The 23,176-nt window shown below is 35.2% G+C and overlaps 2 protein-coding genes across 5 annotated transcripts in view; one reads left to right on the top strand and one right to left on the bottom strand.

Moving 5' to 3' along the window:
- Positions 1-23,176, bottom strand: part of Ppn (proteoglycan-like sulfated glycoprotein papilin) — a 228,928-nt gene that overhangs the window by 46,459 nt on the left and 159,293 nt on the right. For 3 of the 4 annotated variants that reach the window (XM_076175936.1, XM_076175939.1, XM_076175937.1), the window contains exons 22-32: positions 21,153-21,363; positions 19,933-20,129; positions 18,450-18,659; positions 14,846-15,070; positions 11,161-11,343; positions 8,536-8,712; positions 7,945-8,121; positions 7,477-7,653; positions 6,551-6,721; positions 1,277-1,489; positions 672-842 (exon numbers count right to left, since the gene is read on the bottom strand). In XM_076175936.1, coding sequence (XP_076032051.1) covers positions 672-842; positions 1,277-1,489; positions 6,551-6,721; positions 7,477-7,653; positions 7,945-8,121; positions 8,536-8,712; positions 11,161-11,343; positions 14,846-15,070; positions 18,450-18,659; positions 19,933-20,129; positions 21,153-21,363 — 2,112 coding nt within the window. The remainder of the gene's footprint in view (positions 1-671; positions 843-1,276; positions 1,490-6,550; positions 6,722-7,476; positions 7,654-7,944; positions 8,122-8,535; positions 8,713-11,160; positions 11,344-14,845; positions 15,071-18,449; positions 18,660-19,932; positions 20,130-21,152; positions 21,364-23,176) is intronic. The other variant, XM_076175938.1, reaches the window with a different exon arrangement.
- Positions 1-23,176, top strand: part of LOC143019944 (uncharacterized) — an 82,324-nt gene that overhangs the window by 54,350 nt on the left and 4,798 nt on the right. The gene's annotated exons all lie outside the window — the stretch shown is intronic.

Genomic DNA, 23,176 nt, shown 5'->3' with positions numbered 1-23,176 from the left:
GCCTTTTTTTTTTTTGGCTAACTCCCTTGTAAGGGGGAAAAAGCCTTGGTATATGTATGTAAGAACATGACTGGTGTCAGCACTAATACATGTATTACTCCACTTGCCCACTCCACTTTTCAGTGCTCTCATAAAATTATTGTTCTTATCTGTCTTCTGATCATGTCTTCAATCCATTTATTCTATTTATTCTATTTTATTTATCATTATTTACATTATTATATATTTTTATTTTATTTTATTTATTCATTTTTTATCATTATTTTATTTTTTTTGCATCTGACCTAGTTATGCACCAAAGAGTCTCCTGTTGGCATGCTCTGCTTTTGTAATCCTTTGTATCTTTCATGCCCTCCTTATTTTTTAGTTTTTACATTTGGCTCTTAAAATCACTGTATCAGATATCTTTGAAGTCCAAATGCCCACAGCCCAGCCATCTGTTTTATATCTTTTTTGTTTTTTATTTCCTCCTTTGAAATCTTGATTTCCCACATTTCATGAATCAGAGCACTGCTGCACTACAGGTTACAGGTTATATTATTTGTTTAATTGTTTGCATCCGGCAGAGTTATGGACTAAAAGGTCTCCTGTTGTAATCCTTTGTAACTCCAACATAAAACATAATAAAGATGTCCTACTTTATGAATGGAAACTAAATATGCATTACAAACCTTGTGCATCAGCACACTTATTTTCACACTCCTGACTTGATCTGAAGCGATTTCTGTTGCCCTCACAGCCACTATAAATGAACTGACGGCACACACCATCAGTGCTGTCATAGTAGAAATATGCTTGATTATCGATGCATGTCCCTCGAAGTGGATCCAGGAAACAAAATTCTGAAAGGTATAGTACTCTTAGTTTTATCATACATACACAAAAACTGTGTGTGTGTGTGTATTTACCTAGTTTTACCTAGTTGTATTTTACGGGAAGGGGAGCTATGCTCGTGGGGTCCCGTCTTCATATCTCATTTTATCTTAACTATTTTTAAATTCATTTTTTGGCTATCTCCTGTATAAGGGGGGAAAAGCTTTTGGTATATGTATGTATCATTATTTTTCCAGACTACTTTTCCTTTTATGTCAAACAGCAGAAACTCATCCCTCATATAATTCCACTGAATTTGAGATTGACTGTAGAGCATAGATTCTTTAGAATATACAATGTTCCCCATAGTTTGTTCTTTCATATATTAAACATTACAGCTGAAATCTGCTAGTGCTATTCTTTATCAAAGCATATTGTACTGAAACCATATTTTATAACAAACCTTTCTTGAACTCCTCTTCGGTATGAATGTCTTTTTTATTTTCACAAGACATCTGACAACCCTCAACATCCTTGAAGTTGTTCCTATTTCCTCCACATCCACCATAGATGAAGGACTTACAATGGGCATCAAAAATATCAAAATACCAGCGCTCTTCATGTTCTTCACAGTCACCTTCAGACTTAGGAAGGGTACAAACATCTTCAGTAATTTCTGAAATTTTAAAGCTGATCAGTAATAGTCAAATATATTTGAAATATATAAATAATTATAAATATGCAAATATACTTGAACAAAATCTCTTTATAAAATTAATGGTAATATAGTAAACATCACACAATAAAAACAAGAAATTATTGACAAGTACTAAACACTACTGCAAAACACTGTAATAGAAAAGGACAATGCACTAAGATATAAACAGAGGAATAATGTTACTGCTTACTATCCCTGAAACAAAGAAAGCAGAGGGTGGACAAGACACAATATGACATAAAAGTTGTCATTCCAAATTCTGGGAGGTTGAAGGCTGGGATACTTGTTTGCCCATGATTAACACATAAAGGGGTCCAAGACCTAGTTTTATGAGTAGTTAGCTTCACATGGAATAAGTGGTAGCCTATTAAGTAGGATTGGTAACTGATTAAATGATCGTAAACTGAGAGTTGTTCTAAATGGCAAGATTTCTAGATGAAAAAATGTTACCAGTGGAGTTCTTCAGGGTTCCATCTTTGGACCACTTCTATTCATAGTATATATAAATGATAGACCACAGACTGACATCTATCATCTTCAAATTTGCTGATGATACAAAACTGTGCAGAATGGCAAATGATCACTTTAATCAATTATATATTCAAGAAGATTTAGATAAACTACAGCAATGATCTGTCCCTCCTTTTGTAAGAGAGTGCTATATGCAGCCTCCTCTGTTTCTGTACTACTGAAGAAGACTGTAGTTTATAGTCAAAATATATAGACTCACTATCTCCAGATTTTTCCTCTGCTCCAACTGTGGTTTTAGTTTTTTATATACACAGTATGTGTGTGTATATATATATACACACACACACACACACTTCAACGAACGGACGGCATAGACGACGTTCTGAAGAAAAAGTGAAATTCGTGGATCCCAAAGCAAAGGAAGTACCTATTGTTTTTACAGGGTGGGGGGGGGAAATTGCTCGTGGTGTAGGGAAAGTAAGGAAAAAGGAGAAGGGGAGGGATTACTGAGGGAAATGGAAGGAAATGAGGAGGGAGTAGACTTGGCCCAGGTAGGCAAGCGAAATCTAAACAAACGAGGGCCGGACCAATTTAGCGATGATGAAATGTCTAACAAAAATGTAAAGATTAGAAGTATAGATAAGAGCAATACAGTAGAAAGTGATGAGAATATTTTCCAGGGATTTAAAGAGGGTGGGGGGGACACAACCCCCCCCCCCGATTAACAAGACTAGAAGAGAAACTCGATAAGATGATCGAGCACTGGGAATTTAAGTTCGGTCACGTTGACAACATTGTGCAGAGAGTTGAAAAATTGGAAGAACTAGAGAAGGCAAACAAAAACTTAACTAAGGAAATTGAAGAATTAAAAAGACAGTTAGGAAATGTAAAAGAGGAGAATAAAGTCTTAAAGGAGAATAATAAGGAGAACAGAGAGAAACTAGCTAGAAGCTAAAAATTGGAAAATAACTCAAGAAGAATAGCAAGGATGTATTCACTGACATAATCAGACAGCAAATGAATGAACAAACTGAAGACTCAGTTATTAAAGTGATGAGACAGAAGGAGAATATAGTAAGAGACTTAGCAGACAAAAAGAAATGTATAATTATATTAGGCATGGAAGAGAAACATAACCCAGATAGAACCACAAGAATCAAAGAGGAAAATGAAAAAGTAAGAAATTTACTAGAATTAGTTCAGGAAGATGAACCAGAAATAATGAAACAAATCGAAGAGAAATTCAGGCTCGGGAAATATAGTACAGACAAGACCAGACCAATTAAGATTAAATTCAGGTCACAAACAACAGCAGAGAAAATTCTATCCAAGACAGGGAAACTAGCAACAAATGATCAATATAAAAAGGTATGGATAAAAAGAGAAATGAATAAAGAGGAAAGAGAGGAAGAAAAACTGAAAAGACATGAAGCTAAGGCAAAAAAACGAGGAAAGAACGGAGTCAGAAAAAGAGAGATTCTATTGGAGAGTAGTGAATATGAAACTAAAGAACGTCGACATACAAGAGAAAAACAAAAGGGAAACGGAGAACACAATGGAAGTGGCAGAAAACTAAGAGTGTCTTACACAAATATAGATGGATTAATAACAGGATTGAATGAACTCAATGATTATTTGAAAGAAAAAGAACCAGACATAATGGGAATTGTAGAAACAAAATTAAAAGGTCCACTACCACCCAACAGTGTAGGACATGATACATGTAATTATTGGATTAGAAACAGAGTGAAAAAAGAAGGGGGTGGAGTTATGTTCCTGACTAAGAAGGATATAAACGTGAAAGGTGTCACATATGGAAAGAATACAGTAGAGATGATAATGATGGAAGTAGAAGACAGAGATAAGAAGAGCAGAAAGTTTGTGATAAATTATGTGCCCCCGAAAACAGCCTCATGGGAAGAGAGTGAACATAAAAGTATGTTAGAGGACACAAAGATAGCATTAACTAAAATAATGGAAGAGGGAGGAAGAATAGTTATGATGGGCGACTTTAATTGCAAAGAAATCTGCTGGGAAGAAATGACAGTAAAGGGTGGAGACGGCTCATGGGGAAACGCTCTACTTGAGATGGTTACTGACCATACAATGACACAATGGATACAGGAGAACACTAGGTATAGAAATGAAGAAGAGCCATCGAGACTAGACCTAATAATTACATCTGAACCTAGAATAGTGGACAAAATTGAATATAAAACACCAATAAGTAAAAGTGACCACATATTGATTGAACTGGAACTTAATGAAGAAAAATATATGAAAAGAAATGAACAATATAGAAAAGGAAGAATGATGTATGAAAAAACAAACTTTGATAAAATAAGAGAATTCTTTCAAAAGGAAAACTGGGAAGAAATATACAAAGAAGAAACAACAGTAGAAGAGAAATGGAATATTTTGACAAAAATTTACAAAAAAGGAGTGGAAAAGTATGTCCCAAGACAAAAACAAGAAAAAGAATATGTAAAATGCTGGTACAACAAAAGTTGTAGGGAGTTAAAAGACAAAAGAGACAAAGCCTGGACCAGATGGAAAAAAGACAGAAGACCTGAAAAATGGAAAATATATACCTGTTATAGAAATGAATATGTACAAAAGTGCAGAGAGGAAAAAAGAAAATATGAAAAAGATATCATAGAAAAGTGTAAAGATCAACCAAAACTATTCTACAGATTTGTAAACAATAAACTGAAAAACAAACAAGACTTGGAGAAATTAAGACAAGGAGGAGTTGAATACACTGAGGAAATGGAAATGGCAGAAATTATGAACAAACATTTTAAATCAGTGTTTACAAGGGAGAACATACAACCTGAAGAGAACGAATGGAAAGAGAAAGTCCCCCCTATGGAAGAAATAGAAGTAACAAAGAATGAAATATTAACACACTTGAGTAATCTTGATGTCAGAAAATCGCATGGACCAGATGAAATAGCAAACTGGATACTGAAAGAATGCAGGAATGAACTGGCAGACAAAATACATAGCATACTAAACAGTTCCTTGAAAGAAGGAAAAGTTCCAGAAGATTGGAAAAAAGCAAATATAGTACCTATATATAAAGGAGGAAATAAAGAAGAACCTACCAACTATAGACCAGTCTCTCTAACAAGTACAATAGCAAAAATTTGTGAAAGAATTATCAAAAGTAGATGGGTAAAATATTTAGAAAAAAACAACGTGTTAAATCCAAGGCAATTTGGATTCAGACAAGGACGATCATGCGTCACCAATTTAATATGTTTCTATTCAAGGCTAATAGATATAATACAAGAAAGAGATGGATGGGCGGACTGTGCATTTCTAGACCTAAAAAAAGCTTTTGACAAAGTACCACATAAGAAGTTGATTAAGAAATTAGAAACTGAAGGAGGAATACAGGGCAAACTACTAAATTGGATGGAAGACTTTTTGCAAGAAAGAAAAATGAGAGTAGTGATAAGAAACCAGCACTCAAAATGGGATGAAGTAATAAGCGGTGTTCCGCAGGGAACAGTTCTGGCCCCAATAATGTTTGCTATATATATTAATGATATGGATGAAGGAATTGAAAGCTATATGAGCTTCTTTGCAGATGATGCAAAACTACTGAAAAGAGTGAAAACTGAAGAAGATTGTGAATCACTACAGAGAGATCTAAATAAAGTACAGGAATGGAGTAGGAAGTGGGAGATGGAGTTCAATACAAAAAAGTGTAGTATAATGGAATTTGGAAAAAGCAAAAACAGAATAACAGGAGCATATAAATTGGGAGAAGAAGGAATAAAAAAAAGTAGAAAATGAGAAGGACCTGGGAGTCATTGTTATGAATAATATGTCACCTGAGAAACATATAAATAAGATTTTTGGAGAGACTTATAATCTAATAAGAACAATCAAAGTTGCATTTACATACCTGGATGAAGAAATGGTGAAGAAAATCCTAATCACCCTGATAAGACCAAGATTGGAATATGCAGCAACGATATGGTCACCAAGTACAAAAAAATGTATAAGAAAACTTGAAAGAATACAAAGAGCAATTACGAAATTGGCACCAACACTCTCAAAACTATCATATGAAGAGAGACTAGAAAAACTTGAACTACAGACACTAGAGCAAAGAAGAGAGAGAGGAGATTTGATAGCTATTTACAGAATCATGAAAGGCATGGAAATTACTGATAGAGAAAATCTGATAAAATGGGATGACAGAAATACAAGAGGACACGGAAATAAAATAAAAAAAGACAGCTATAGAAGAGATTTGAAAAAGAACAGCTTTCCTCACAGAGTAATAGACAGTTGGAACAAGTAAGATGAGAAAGTGGTGTGTGCAAAAACAATACATGAATTTAAAAATAGTTTAGATAAAATGAGATATGAAGACGGGACCCCATGAACATAGCTCCCCTTCCCGTAAAATACAACTAGGTAAATACATATATATATATATATATATTTAAAGTTTTAGGAAACAGACACACACAAGAATTTGACTACTTTGGACTACATATGAAGGAAAGTGTAAATAACTGTTATAATTACCTTCGTCTCCAGGGCAGGTTGCCTCACATTCACCCCTTGATATGAAACGATTGGCATTTCCATCACATCCCGTATAGTAGAAAGGCATGCATCGATATTCGGAAAAGTCGTAATACCAACGTGGAAGTGTTTCATCACAAAGTCCAGAAGACCTTGGCAAGGTACATATGTCTGATGTTCATAAAATAGTGAATGAATAACATTACAAGGTTAGTTTCTATGGAGTAGTAAAGGGGAATTATGTCAGTGTACTGTCTTAAGAATGGCATAGGTGAAAAATAATGTGTGTGAAAGGTTCTGTATAACCTAGAAGGCTTCAATATAGTACAAGTGTTTGGTGATGTTTATGAAAAAGCTAATGAAGAACAATACTAGAGTGGTACCAGCATGAATATGCATTATTATTTAGTCTTAAGAATGAGTTAGATGATGTAAGAGCCATACTAGGGTGAAAAATGTTTGGTGACAGAAGTAATGAGAAGGGTGCTCTGGAGATGAACTGACAGTATTGCTGGAGAGTAAACAAAGTGCAATATTTACATATTTTAAGCAGGAAAGAATGGTAATGATGTGTGTGTTGAGAGCAAAAGATGTTAATATATTCTTCTCCCATGCTAAGACACCTTACTTTGTAGGTAATGGCACATAAGTGGAGAAATTTATTCAGACCAAGTTGATACTATAATTTTTTCCTTTTGTAACCCAAATATCATCAACCACAAGTATATCTCATAAGATCTGTTATTCACAATATGTACTATGCTCAAGCATGCTCTCAAATTTCTATGAAAGATATTAAGACACCTGCAACCTCTGTTATATACTGTACATAGAATATTCACTCTTCCAATATTTTTTCTCATATCAAATGGGAAAGGACAGTATTTCAAGAAATTTCTTTACATTTACAGTGTTCAAACACCTACCCTTTGATCTGCCTCGGATACAGCGTTGCATGCATTCGCTCTCAGTGAGGAAATTATTGTTATTTCCTTTGCAGCCTCCGTAAGTGAATGATTTACACTGTTTATCCACTTGGTCGTAGAACCATCGTTGATACTCCCCTCTACATGGTCCTTCCATTTGCTCTTGCAAGCAGGCATCTGTTATACACATGCATACATGCACTAGGTTGACAAGGTAAACCTCCTTCCTTCATGGCAAAACAAATTGAGGGGACTAGAAGAAAAATATCTAATCATTGTTAGTAACCTTCAAGAATGATACTGTACAGGATCGGGATGTATTCTGCCCTTTGTATGTGGGAGTAGAATTCATGCTATAGTAAATAGTCCATAACCAATCATGCATGTATTTTCTATAAAGGGGTGAGATAAAATTTAGGTTCTACATTATGCTGAACTGCTACTGTACTATTCCATCTTTAAACATACCGGTCTTCTCTGGAATGACACAGGCCTTCTCACATTCATCCTTATCTATGAATCGGTTGTTGTTGCCAAGACATCCACCATAGATAAATAGTTTACAAGTTCCTGATTCTGCATCGTGGTACCATGAGGTAACAGACCCACTGCATGGTCCTTCAACTTTAGGCAGATGACAGGCCTCTGTAGATTTATTTGAATAAAAAAAAAAAAAATAATAATAATAATAAAATATATATACTGCATATATATATATATATATATATGTACTGAATATATATATATATATGTATATCATGTATACATACATATATATACATATATATATATATATATATATATTTATATATATATATATATATATATATATATCTATGTATACATACATATATATACATATATATATATATATATATATATATATATATATATATATATATATGTTTATATACATATATATATATATATATATATATATATAAATATATATACACTGAGGTTTTAGTATTAATATTTTCCACATTGCTTTGCTACTATAAAATGTTTCATTACAAAATAAAATTGAAAACTGAAGAATCTTAGTGCAGGACATCATACCCATTCCTTCTGGTTCTACACAAGCAGAGTTGCAGTCCTCCTGTGTATTAAATCGGTTCTGGTTCCCATCACATCCTCCATACCAGAACCGGGTGCAACCACCATATTCCATGTCAAAGAACCACTTGACAGTGAAGTTCCTGCAGGAACCACGGTCTTTGGGAAGTCCACATACCTCTATAGAAATTAATAAATAAATTAATAAATAGATAAATAAATCTATCTATATAATCATACCTCTCAAACATTTCATCTCAAACACTTTTAATCTCTTCCTCTCTACCTATTATATTTCAAGTCTGCTTCATAGAGCATTATGAGCACAGTAACTTTTTTTTACACAACTTTCTCTTTGCATTCATCTTCAAATCTCTATTTCTCATAACACTTATCATTCCATCCAGACATTTATTCACTTGCTACTCTATGACTCACCTCCATATTCACTCTGTCACTGCCAAGTGTGACCTCAAAAACTTAAAACTTTCTACTTCTTTAAATCTTTCACCCTTTCACACTCACATTCAGCCCCCTGTCATCATTCCCTGTACATCTCATTACGTTTGCCCTCTTTCACTCTTTATGGCCCAGATGTTTCATATTCCTTAATATTATTCAAGATCAATGGATAGAATGCCTGGGGGAAATTTCAACACATACAGGCAATACATAAAAATACATCCAACCAGCCAAATGTATGGAAACTTCCTCCTTTACTTTTCATATGTGACCCATCTCCCACTCCCTTGTAGCCTGTGCTAATCCCCTCCCTCTAAATCCCCCCTTCCTCTAAACCAAACACCACCCCCAATACCTGCTTCCAGCTAAAACCTGGTCTAAAATGATGTGCCACAACTTCAATTTATTAGCCTTTGTCTAAAAATTCCACATGTCTCATGATGCTCAGGAACCTGTATTTTGGAACCCTCTCCTCCTCCTAAATGTTCAACTTAGATTATAAACTCTTATTAGCTAGACATAGACATATGAATAGGAAGTCACTGCCATGGATTGGTAATTGGAGAATGTCAGGGTTTGTAGGCCATGGAGGGTCGCTGGAAGACTTCACTTCAAGTTAGACCCTGCACTCCAACAGGTTAGTAATCCTTCTGGTATCCTTGTTCCACCCAATCTTAAAATAGCAGCCCCCTTTGGAAATATATCTAGCCAAGGTTATTAATCATAAAGATTTCAAGCCAGACTCTGCACTCCAACAGGTCCGTATATATTGCCCCATGCATCTATTAAATTGAATTATCACTCACCATTACAAGGGGTGACATTCTATTTTCTAAAGTGAGGAGTACATGTTTGGTTTAGTGCATTTCCAAACCCCACCAAAACTCGATACTATGACATTAGCTAGAACAGTGTAATCAGAAACTAAACCCATAAGAGACATGGTGTGGCTGCTAGCTGCCCACTGATGGTCTGGTAATATCTTAATTTGAAGTGTGTATATCTATATCTATATATCTATATCTATATCTATATATATATATATATATATATATACATATATATATATTTGTGTGTATCTTTATTTGTATTGTCAAGAAAGGGAATGGATTGGTGGGTTTATTTGAAGATAAGCCTTTTAAAGTGATTAATAATTCCAGTCATGCTACCCATTTAGCTTCAGGATTTGATAATGTATAAATCTAGAACAAACTATACTTAATTCCCCTTATAACCTAATATTATATTTTGGAAATAATTTATACTCATTAAAAGGAAGAAAACATTAAAGTTGCCATTGGCAATTAGCACAAAAAACATTATAATTATCTTTTTATTTTTTATTTTTTTGGTGATAATATTCCCCTCAGTTCCATACTGATGAGTAGCGCCACACTAGTGGCGGGAGTGCCACATTCACTCCACTCTAAACTTGGTCATCAACTGCTTCATTTTCTCCTCAAAATCAGCCACAGTGTCATCTTCAACTAACAACAGGCTCACTTCCCATGTCCTTCCATTTTCACATTTATTAAAAAACTCTGCCTAGCATGCTTGCATTTATCTCCCTTACAATCCCACCTATAAAAATGATGAACAACCATAGCAACATTATGTACATCTGACACAACCACACATTCACCTTTAATTGTTCACACACTACATTCTTGACACTTCAACTTATCCAACTATTTAAGACAAAACCTTTGACTGCCTTTAACAGACTTCCTCTGATTCCATATAGTTATAACAAACCCCACAAAGCCTCCCTATCAATCTATACATCTCTTCAAGTTCATGAAAGCCCTCCCTACAAAAAGCTTCAACAGAATATACTTTCCCAATGCGTGTGTGGAACAGTAACATGTCTCACTCAGGCACACTAGCTCTGAGTACAACCTTTAATCAGTGTCTGGTAGTGTACAAACTACAATCTTATAGTTTCTCAATCCTATTTCAGTGTTAGTGCCTAAACAGTATGGTTGAGCTTATTGTACTGGGTCTGACTACATTCACAGATGTAGCCACTCCAACAATACCTTAACTTCACATGTCCATGAGATACATACAACCTTAAGCTGGATTAAGCCACCATGGTGAGGTAAAGAGGATGTCTTTTTGTGATAGGTCAGTCCTTTTGAGAATTAAGGCTAAAACTCTAGTTACCTCCAGATATAATTGAAGTCTCCTCTTGACAACCCTCAAAGTTTTGTCCATATGCAGATGTGATGCCATTTGGACAACAGCCAAATTCGGAGGTCTCACAGCCACATCCTTGCTGATTTGGCCCAGTAGCTGGTGATCTTCCATCTTCACAACAGCCAAATTCAGTGGCTGAGCAACCACAACCTGAAAGCGAAAAACAGAATGATCGCACCAAAGTTAAAGACACACTTTCTATCAGAGTTTATGTTACAGACAAATTGAAATGCACATAATTAAATTATGATGGAGGTCTGAAGCCTGTGAAGATTAAATTTTGAAGAGATAATTCTTAAAAATATAGAAATTATTTATTATCACAATTTTACTGTAATTATTATGAAAGTCAGTATAGTAAGTCCTTGTTAAACAGTACATATGTGTTCCTGAAAACCTTACTGCAAATTGAAATTACCATATACCGAACCCATTATAACATGTAATAATAGGATATGGCAGACGTACCTTCTCCCTGCTTTTTCCTCTTCAAAACACGAGCGGATACTGTATCTGTGAACTTTTCTTACCGTATATAGAATCAAGGGTAGTAATTACCAAATACTGTAACTGTGAATTTACCAGATAAAGAATTACCATATAAGGAGGACTCACTGTGCTACACATGCTACCCTTGCTGCCACCATTTAGTTGTACTATTTCTTCCCCATCTTATGACCACTATCACTCCTTGCTATCCTTCTTTTTTATCACTGCAATATATTATTGATACAATTCTGACCATCTACATAACTAGAATCTCAGAAATTGGTTTACCTTAATTCTAATCTGTTCTCCACCCTTGCAGCCTAATCAGCTGTTGCCTCGAGTTTCATTTACTAGAAATCTACAGCTTTGGAGCAGCTGGCAATGGTCCTAGGGCTCTCCTATAGATCCCTCTGGGAAGCAGCCTTGAACTGTTGTCTGTATTGTATTATTGTAGGAATGTTTCTATGTTACCAGCTGAATGTAGTAGGAGGGGAGCAGTCACTGGTTGCCAGCTCTCCTTGTGTTTAAAAGTGGAGGAAGTACACACAAGGCTGATAAAGAAAGATCATGGACCAAGTCCAAAGACTCAATGTCAGCCCCTTGTAGCACCACCCTTGCAAGAAAAGAAGTATGAGTACTCTGCATCATCATACTTCAGCCTTGCCTTCTCCCAGTTCCAAATAATCTACATATAATACTATATATATACTTTTTCATTACTATCATTACTTCCCCCAATTTTTCTTTTCTACGTTTTCTTCACAAATGGTATTTCTTGTGTGTACATATATATATATATATATATATATATATATATATATATATATATATATATATATATATATATATATATATATATATATATATATATATATATTTTATTACTATTATAACTTCTTCCAATTTTTCTTTTATGCCTTTTCTTAACAGATGGTATTTCCTATCTTCCACTTGGTTATGAATATTGTTATTTGGCTTAATCATTATAAAACACATTATAGAGGTATTTGATTCTTTTTTTTTTACTATTTGTTTCTAATCTGGCTGTTATATGCCACTGTCAGCCTTTTTATATTTACTAGGTCCCTTGACAATACTTCTTGTTCTTCCTTCCTCTGTTATTCCATGATCTCTGTCAGTTATATTATGTCCTCTTGAATTTTGCCACTGCTGTTGTTCCTCTATAAAAAGATTTAACATTTTCCTAATTCAACATATCTTTGTTATAATTCTTGTCCAGTTTATCCCTGATCTTGATCTTCTGACTCTAATTTTAAGTTTGCACATGTCACCTTTCATTTGTTTCATTTATCTGACAGCCTAGTTCCATAATTTTTTAATCAAGCTGAATTATGTTCTTTCACTGGAGGAACCAAGAAAAGAGGGAGGGAGGGGTGATGAATGGAAGTGGAATGGGTGGGGATGAAATGGGTGTGAATGGAATTATGCCTTTTGACTTTGGCTACCTTTCTTATAAGGGGGAAAAAGCTTTTGATATATGTATGTACCTTTGTGACATCTTGTAAAGACATTTTAGTCAATTCTGTCATCTCTACAGCTAATTTTTCTGTTCTATATTTTTACTTTTGCTTGAGATGTTTTCCCAAATGAATTATAAGAAAATATCCTCTGTGGAAAAAAAAAAAATAGAAAATAAAATAAAAATAATTTGGTCCACCAGTTTGAGTGATCTTCTCATACTAGGATTAAACCTTTTCCTTTTGTTTCCTCCAACTTCTTTATTTAAGCCCTCTAAACACTAGAGACTCCAGTGTATAGCCTTAACCTACTTTTATGGTACATTAGGCTTAATTTACCTAGTTGTATTTTACAGGAAGGGGAGCTATGCTCATGGTGTCCTGTCTTTCTATCTTGCAATGTCTAGTTTGCTCTTAAATTCATGTACAGTTTTTGCACACATTTACCTAGGTGTATCTTACGGGAAGGGGAGCTATGCTTGTGCTGTCCCGCTTTTGTATCCCACATTGTCTAGTCTGCTTTTAAATTTGTGTATGATTTTTGCACACACTATTGTTTTGTCCAGTTTATTCCAAGTGTCCACCACTCTGCATGGAAAACTGCTTTTCTTTGGATCTCTTCCATGCTGATGTTTGCTTTGTCATATTTCTGAGTACACACTTTATGTCTGTCCTATCTTACAGACAGTCAATATTTTAGGGATTTTAGTGAGACCTCTATGGACCAGAGTCATGCAACATTTTTTTATGACTGGAGACTAATCTCCACTCAAAGAAAAATGCTGATTACTTAGCTTGTACTATCCAATCCTTCTGCTGCCCTTCTCAAATCTCTCTTGTAGTACCAGTATCTGGTTGTTTCACTACATGGCCAGTTCACTACCAACCATTTTGATATATTGTTCAGTTGTTTCACTACATTGTTTCATTCGTTTCATTACATTTTGCTACACTGTTTTTTTTGCATTTGAGATCCAAATATGATAAAAAATACGATATGTGCAGGTTTATAAAGTAACTTTATAGGCAACAGAAAAAAAAATTGCCTAACGTGGCAATTTGGCGATAGATAAAATTGTTTTTATTGGGCCTTGTTTTATGCAATCGTCAGGCAGATAATTATAAAACAGTGACATTATAAAACAGTGACATGTCATGCACATTACTATTAAAATACCTGTTCATTTCATGCACAAAATGTAGTGAAACAACCAGAACAATGTAGCAAAACGAATGAACAATGTAGTGAAATGGTTGCTAGCGAACTGGCCATGTAGCAAAACACCCTGTAACCCTTGTATCACTTCTATGATTCCACCTCTTCAGTGTGATACCACACTCAAAGACAGAATAAGCCTTAATTATTGGCTGCAAGAAAACTATCAGTAATGACCTCCTGTAATAAATACAGTTATAGTGAGTAGTGATGTGCTAAGGTGTGCTATAACTTAAAAAAATAAAGATGCATATATATGTTTACTCAAGCGGTGGAGCTTGATGTGGGTGCTGGCTGACTATGGTTACCCTGGTGAATATAGTCAGGCTGTAGGTATTTTGAAGGTTGTCCCTGATTTGGGCACCTGTGGATCACCCCAAAATGTCTGAAATTATTGGAATCCAGACTTATTGGGTTAGGAAAATTAAGGTCTGAATGAATACTGCGTGCACACCAATATTTTCCTTACCTTCTCTGTTTGGTCCTTTAGCAATAGTGATGCCATCTGGGCAGCATCCAAAGTCATAAGTATTACATGCACATCCTGTCATGTTAGATCCTACTGCTGGTGTGTAATCATCTGGACAGCATCCAAATTGGGTGTACTGACAACCACAACCTTCATTATCAGGACCTCTTGCCAATGTTTCCTGATCAGGGCAGCATCCAAAGGCACTATATTCACATCCACAGCCTTATTATAAGATAAAAAGAGGTACAATGAGTTTAAGAATATTACATTGTTTAATTTTCTAAAAAAAAAAAAAAAAAAAAAAAAAAAATATATATATATATATATATATATATATATATATATATATATATATATATATGTATATATATATATATATAGTGTATATATGTTTATATATACACATATATGTATTTACATATATATATAAATATATATATATATATACTGTATATATATATATATATATATATATATATATATGTATATATATATATATATATATATATTCACGAAGAAACCACAGTCGGAATAAAAAGGAAACTTTAGAAGACCCTTCTTCCCGCCCTTTTGACTTGGGACCTCACACCTCCACCCACACATCCCCTCACCTCCGACTCCGCCCTGTGTGACGGGTCGTCCTATTTCAACTCTGCATCTCCCCCTTCTACTCATATCTCATTGTACTTATATCTCTGCAAATTCTTGTAATCTGTACTTTCCTGAAGAGGGCTATAGCTACTAGCCGAAATATAGAAGTTACACATTCTTCTAAAGTTTCCTTTTTATTCCGACTGTGGGTTCTTTGTGATTATATATATATATGTATATATATATATATATATACATGTGTTGTATATATATATGTATATACATATATAATATATATATATATATATATTGCTATATGCAATAATGTGCTATGTAAGTAAATTTATGAAGTTAATAATGATGATAATAATAACAATGATAATAATAATAATAACAATAATAATAATAATTATGATAATAATGATAACAGTAAGATGTGGACACTACTTTTGTTGAATCTGGAAAGACCAATACGAGTGGCATGGTTTTGTGCCAAAAATTATGTCTGCCTATGGCGAGTGGAGTGGGGTATGGGTGGAGCTTATCAGCGAGCCAAGAATTAATCATGTCAGTCACTGTTTTGTTGGCGAGGAGAAAGGTTGTGTGCAGTAATCCCTCTGTCCAGGGCCCCTCTTAAACCTGACCATGACATCTTCTGAGCATCCTGTGTTACCAGTATAAGTAATAGCTCAGATACTTAACCTCAAGAACTCTGGCCAGATTTACTGTGAGGGAGGCAGCCAGAGGCCTACTATTGCTAAGTGGTCTGGGAGGCCTTAAAAGACTGGGGGTTGGGCTAAAACTTTTGTGAAATATGAACTAGAGTCTAATCCATGTGTGATAGCCAGACAAGCAAAGGAAAAGTTGATAGTTCATAAAACTATCAACTGCTGTATTGCCAACTTAGGGTACATGAGCCACAACCCAATGAAGAAGCTTTTCTGACCCTTAAAGGTCAAATGAGATGGTTTTCAAAGAGGTGGTAAATATTTGCTAGATGTATGGCTTAGTCACTTTTTGATAAAATATTGCAAAAATAAATCCTAATCATTACACAATATGATAAAAATGCCTATCAAAATATCAGTAGCAGACGAACTATCCCTTTGCTGATCTTAGGCCGTACTTGTAAGGCTCTATCAGCTGTGACATCATTCACACTGTTCACATTCTGATGCATGCCATATGCGTGCACTATAAAATGCCGTGCTGCACTGTCAACTTGATCAGTGATCTGTCATATTTCATGTGTGAGCAAGGTTTTATCAAGTATTTAGTTCGAAAATAGTTTATTGTGTCACTGCAAATTAGAAGTGATTTGATGAAACTTTCTGCTGTGGATGGACTTCATTTTCATTCGTTTCTGAAAGATCCTGTTTACAAAAAGGATTGGATCATTCAGTGCAGATGGCATGAGTCATGGAAGCCTGGATTGAAAGCAAAACTCTGTTCAAAATATGAAGGCCATGGTGAAATATATCCAACATGTTTGCACAAGCCCAGTGATGATAGGAAATGGCTGAAAGAAGGTAATAAGCCCAGTTCATACTGTCAAAGATTTGATCAAATTTTCATCCTACTGTACATTGTAATAAAATTTAAGTCTTTGACAGTGTGAACCTGGCATTTCTTGTAAATAATACAAAATGTAGTATAGTGTTTGACAAGGAACTGGCATGTTGAACTGGTTGATGGGGAATAGTAGCTACTACCAACACAGCACCATGTTTTTAGCTTTGCACTTACTTCATAGATGTAATCTGCTTAGCAATCATGCACCACACAACAGCCTGCTTATCATCTTGCTTTCAGGTTCAAAAGCACACAAAGAGCTTGAGCTCATAGTAATGAAGAAAGCACTTCTCAGGGATTTAGGTCAGCTCTTGCCTTGTCAACAAACATCAACACTGCAATTGTATCACAAGTTTGTGTGCTTCTTTACTCCCGAGTCCCAGCACTTTTTTTTATGAAGCAATGAAAGGAAGGCAAGTACATATGTAACTTCAAACATCTCTTGATGTAATTTCACTATGGTAATTCTGGGACAAGGGGGCTGAATTCATATTGAGAATGGTGAAATACATGCATGGTGATTGAAAATTATCATTATTAATTTTCCACTTTCAGACTACTACTTGCCTCTCTTCATTTCAATGAAAATTCATGTAAAAAGCAGAAAATTGGAAAAAATGGAGAGGTACAATGGGCTATATCTTATCCCAAAGCCAAAGCATGTTTTGGAGAAAGTAAACAACAACTGTTACATCATCACTGCCCTTGTGGTGGAAAATGTACCGTAACTACGACATTGAAAAGTTCGTCTGCTATCAGGCTAAGATCATGCTATTTGGATAAAATGAAGACTATAGAATGCTAGAAACGTGCATTTTAGTGTTCTAACTTCTTCTAAGTTATATTTTCATACATGAAATAACAAAAAGTAAAGAAATGCAAAACCTTCTTAGTTGACCTTTAAGCAGAGTCAATTTCCTTTGTTTGCTGGCCAGATTTATTGATGGCAACTATTTGGGCTATGGTTTCTGCACTCAGATCCTTGATATTGCTCATATTGGTAGCACAGGGTGGCTAAGAAAATGTTGTGGTCAGGTTTTAGAAGGGCTCCTGGACTGAGGGATCATAGCACACAACATTCCTCCACACCAACAAGACAATGACTAACATGATTAATTCTTGGCTTACTGATACACTCCACCCCTGTAGGCAGATGTAATTTTTGGCATGAAACCATGCCACTTATATGGGTCTTTCCAGATTTGACAAAAATATTGTCCACCTCACCCCAGGCAGATAGTACTTTTATCAACATGAAAGATGTAATGGGGCACAAAAATTGTGTTAGCATTTATTTTCATTTGTCTTCTGTAATGTGATAACATACAACCTATCTAACAGTGACATAATTTATTAAGTTTGTTTTGTTTCAAACTAACTTTTATGATGGAGGAAATGCATCAAATTATTCTCTGGATATAGAAATATATATATCTACCTTCAAAGTTTGGACCTCTTGCTTCTGTAAGATGATCAGGGCAACAACCAAAGGCTGAAGAGAGGCAGCAGCCTTCAAAGTTAGGTCCATGTGCCGCTGTATATTGATCATTACAGCAACCAAATGTAGAATGAGTGCAGTCTGGTGGGATTTCAGTAGTAGTACTTGTTTTTCCATCTGAATCTTGATCCGTCTCCATGCCAGAGTACCCTGAAAATTGCATGAAGCAATACTGTAAAATAAACATTATGACATCATGGATCTACCTAACTGTAGTATACAGGAAAAGGGCTAAGCTCTTGGGGATGGACATCCTTCAATCTATTGTACCTAGTTTTGAATTTGCTTATGATATTACCTTGGACCTTATCCTGTATTTACCTAGTTTTACCTAGTTGTATTACATGGGAAGGGAGCTATGCTCGTGGTGACCTGTCTTTGTATTTTTCAGCATCAAGTTTTTTCTTAAAATCTTGTAGCCTATTCCAGTATGCATCCATAAGGAAAACTGTGTTTCTTGATATCTTTCAGATATGCATTTACCAAACTGTGGTACAGAATACAGGAAAGGAGCTACTATCAAGAGGTCCTTCTCTTATTCTCCATTTATCATCTACCTCTCTTATAAGGAAGGTAGCCAGCCAAGGTACACTCCCACTCCCACCCATTCCACTCCCATCCACAACCCATCTTAGCTCCCTGTGGATGAATGGCCATTCCAGTCTGTCCAAGTCAGAGGCAGTGCAGCAAGACATAGCACATTCACAGCAGGACCACACTGCTTCAGTTACTTGGTGACCCTACCTCCTCATCCTCACATGCAAAAATAAAAAAAAAATGAAGAGAAATCCCTTTGGGTCATGTTAATTTATAGCCCATTGACAATCATTCTTCATTTACACCTATCTTTTGCCTTCTTCCTTCCCTGCTCAAGAGGCATTCCCCTTTTACTCAAGGCACACTTCATCCCATCCATTCATCTCATTCTTGGTCTTCCCCGCAAGTTCACTTCATCCACCTCTGCCTCACTACTGTTTTGGTCGGGAACAATGATTTAAAATTGAATGGTATCTCCTCACTTCCTCCTTTATGAATTTGTATCATCAATATGTGGGTTCCAGGGGTCTAGTACAGTAATGCATACCAATCATTCTCATGTACAATTCTATGAAAAAATCATTAATTTTTTACTATAGATGATTTATTGAGGTTATTCAGAGGCATCCTAATATTTGTTTTGCCGATTACTGATAACTGAGATTGGGATACAGCTGGCTAGGTCCTTTATTTTCCTTTTTGTGAATAGGCACAATGTCTTCCACGCCTGAACTTTTTTATCATTATTTTGTAAAGTTTCTCCACTCACTTAACAACATGCACAATTTATCATCTAGTATCATGATTTTGTAATAAATCACAACCCCAATTATTTTTATACACTTTAAACAACCATAAAGAAGAAAAAAAAAATAATTTGCCTTACCAGAGGAGTCCCCACTTCCAGATCCAGATGTGGACTCTTCACATCCTTTAAAGTTAGGTCCTCTAGATGGAGTTATGCCATCTGGACAGCATCCATGAACAGTTTTGTTGCAATCTTCACATGAACCCTCACAATCAGGGCATCCAGCAAAATCGAATCCAGCAGCAGGTGTTAAACCATCAGGGCAACATCCAAACCTTTGTTAAAAGAAAAAGTATTAAATTTGGTGGTCTGTCTTGAAGAACCTTAATGATTTGGGTGTGAACAAGCTTTTGTGTGGATGTATTGTGTGATATAGGTAGCAGGTTGTTGTTTCTGTTTAAATAGTGAACTACTGCTATTGCTGCTGCTTCCTCTCCCTCTCAATCTCCCTCCCTCTCTCTTTTGTTCAGTTGTATTTACCTAGTTGTATTTTACAGGCCAAGAGCTATGCTCGTAGTGACCCATTTTCATATCTCTCAACATCCAGTTTATTCTTAAAATTGTGTATAGTTTTGGCATTCATTGTTTCTCCATTCAGTTTGTTCCACACATCAATCACTCTATGTGGGAAGCTATTCTTTTTCAAGTCTCTTCTGTAGCTGTCTTTCTTTAGTTTCTTTTCATGTCCTCTTGTTTCTCTTCTATCCCACTATAATAAGTCGTCTCTGTTGAGAACTTCCATCCCTTTCATAATTCTGAAAATGGTCAACAAATTGCCTCTTTCTCTTCTCTGTTCCAGTGATGACAGATGTAATTTCTCCAATCTTTGTTCATATGTCAGGTTTGTCAGCGTAGGTGCCATTTTAAGGAGCTCTGATTATTTTACCATAATATACGAATTTTGTGTTAGAATCAACAAATATGAAATATTTTTCCCTTATCCTTTCTGCAATAGGGACATTAAATAATTTGTTTTTAAATCCGTTTAATTATTTCACAAGCCAATAGCTATAACAGGCTGTAAGGGATGGTGGAGATGGGAAGTGGTGATGGGGGAGGGGGGGCATCACTGAAAACTTTGCCCTGGGGCAGCATTTTGTCCCGAGGCGTAACTTTGCCCCAGGGCAGCACGGCATGTAAGGGCTCTGCCATTAGGACTCTCAGACATTCCTCTGATCCAACCACAAGTGCAGTAGCATCTACAAATAATTTGGTACATACACTAAGATAGATTAAGTAGAAAACCATGTGTTGATACAACTACACTTTTATCTAACAATTAACAAATCATATCTTACTTTGTCATTTCACATTGCTTGAGTAATTCATCTTTACATCCTTCATCATCTGGTCCTTCAGCCTCTGAAAATCCATCAGGACAGCACCCAAAGAGGGAATTTTCACACTGTGAGGATAGACAACCTTTGAAGTCTACACCTTTGGCTGGTGTTATTTCATCTGGACAACATCCGAATGGTGCATCTTTACATGTTTTGATAGGCTGGCATCCTACAAAAGATGTTGAAATATATAAGAAAATTAAGATAATATATAAATCACCTTATAAATAAGAAAAAACAACATACAAAAACAGTGAAGAAGAGATTTAAATTTTTGCATTAGAAGATTAATCTGTTACCTCAGAACTCTTATATGAGAACTACAGCCTGACAATGGTCACTAACTCATGTGATTGTAGAAAAGTATTATTTATGTTAGTATTAGTGACACATAGTGAGCTGGTGGATCAGATCACAAATATCTGAAACAGACTAAAGCAGAAAAATGAGTAGGGAGGGATACAGAATGAAACAAAGTTACAAACCAGTAAACTGTGGCAACAAATTGAGTGTAGGTGTTGTTCCATTTCTTCTTCTAATAATAAACCTTGAAGTTCCCCTTTAGTCTATTTTACATACATACATACATATATATAAATGATATGCTATATATATAAATGATATGGATAAGGGAGTAAACTGTTATATGAACTTCTTTGCTGATGATGCCAAATTTCTCGAGAGAGTAAGAACAGAAGAAGATTGCATATCGCTACAAGAAGACTTAGACAAAATATGGGAATGGAGTCGGCAAAGTGAGATGAATTTCAACATACAGTAAAAAAAAATGTAGCATAATGGAATTTGGAAAAAGTAAAAATAGAGTATCGGGACAGTACAAAGTCGGAAACAAAGAAGTCAAAAAAGTCGATTCAGAAAGGGACCTGAGAGTAATCATCTCAAGTGACTTGACATTTGATAAACATGTCAATAAATTATTTGGAGATACTTATAAGTTATTGAGGTCAATGAAAGTGGCCTTCGACTACATAGATGAGGAGATAGTTGAAAAAATAGTTGTTACACTGATAAGACCTAAACTAGAATATGCTGCAACACTATGGGCACCTAGCACAAAGAAGAACATAAGAAAGTTAGAAAGAATACAAAGAGCAGTGACAAAGTTGGCACCTACACTGACAAACCTGACATATGAACAAAGATTGGGAAAATTACATCTGTCATCACTGGAACAGAGAAGAGAAAGAGGCGATTTGTTGATCATTTTCAGAATTATGAAAGGGATAGAAATTCTCGACAGAGATGACTTATTAAAATGGGATAGAAGAGAAACAAGAAGTCACAAAAAGAAACTAAAGAAAGACACCTACAGAAGAGACCTGAAAAAGAATAACTTCCCACAAAGAGTGATTGATTTGTGGAACAAACTGAACGGATAAACAGTGAATGCCAAAACTATACACGATTTTAAGAATAAACTGGATGTGGAGAGATATGAAAATGGGTCACTATAAGCATAGCTCTCTTCCCATAAATACAACTAGGTTAATAAATACATACATTAATAAACTGGAAAGAATTCAAAGAGCAATGACAAAGATGGTACCAACACTTAGCAAGTTGTTATAAGAATAAATATTGGACAAACTAAACTTATCAACTCTAGAACAAAGAAGAGAAAGAGGTGATTTGATAACCATCTACAGAATTATGAAAGGGATGGAAATCCTTGATAGGGATGACCTACTTAAATGGGACAGTAGAAACACAAGAGGACACGAGAAGAAACTTAAGAAAGACAGTTACAGAAGAGATTTGAAAAAAAAAACAGCTTTCCACACAGAGTAATAGATACATGGAACAAATTGAAAGAGAAAACAGTGAGTGCTAAAACTATACATGATTTTAAGAAAGAACTGGATGTGGAAAGATATAACTGTGGGTCACTACGAGCATAGCTCTTCTGCAAAATACAACTAGGTAAATATATATATATATATATATATATATATATATATATA

Source organism: Oratosquilla oratoria, chromosome 38 (assembly GCF_046742065.1).
Source record: "Oratosquilla oratoria isolate Oo_2021 chromosome 38, ASM4674206v1, whole genome shotgun sequence".
NCBI lineage: Eukaryota > Metazoa > Arthropoda > Malacostraca > Stomatopoda > Squillidae > Oratosquilla > Oratosquilla oratoria.
The sequence above is the reverse complement of the archived record's forward strand: the minus strand, read 5'-3'. Positions and strand labels throughout refer to the sequence as shown.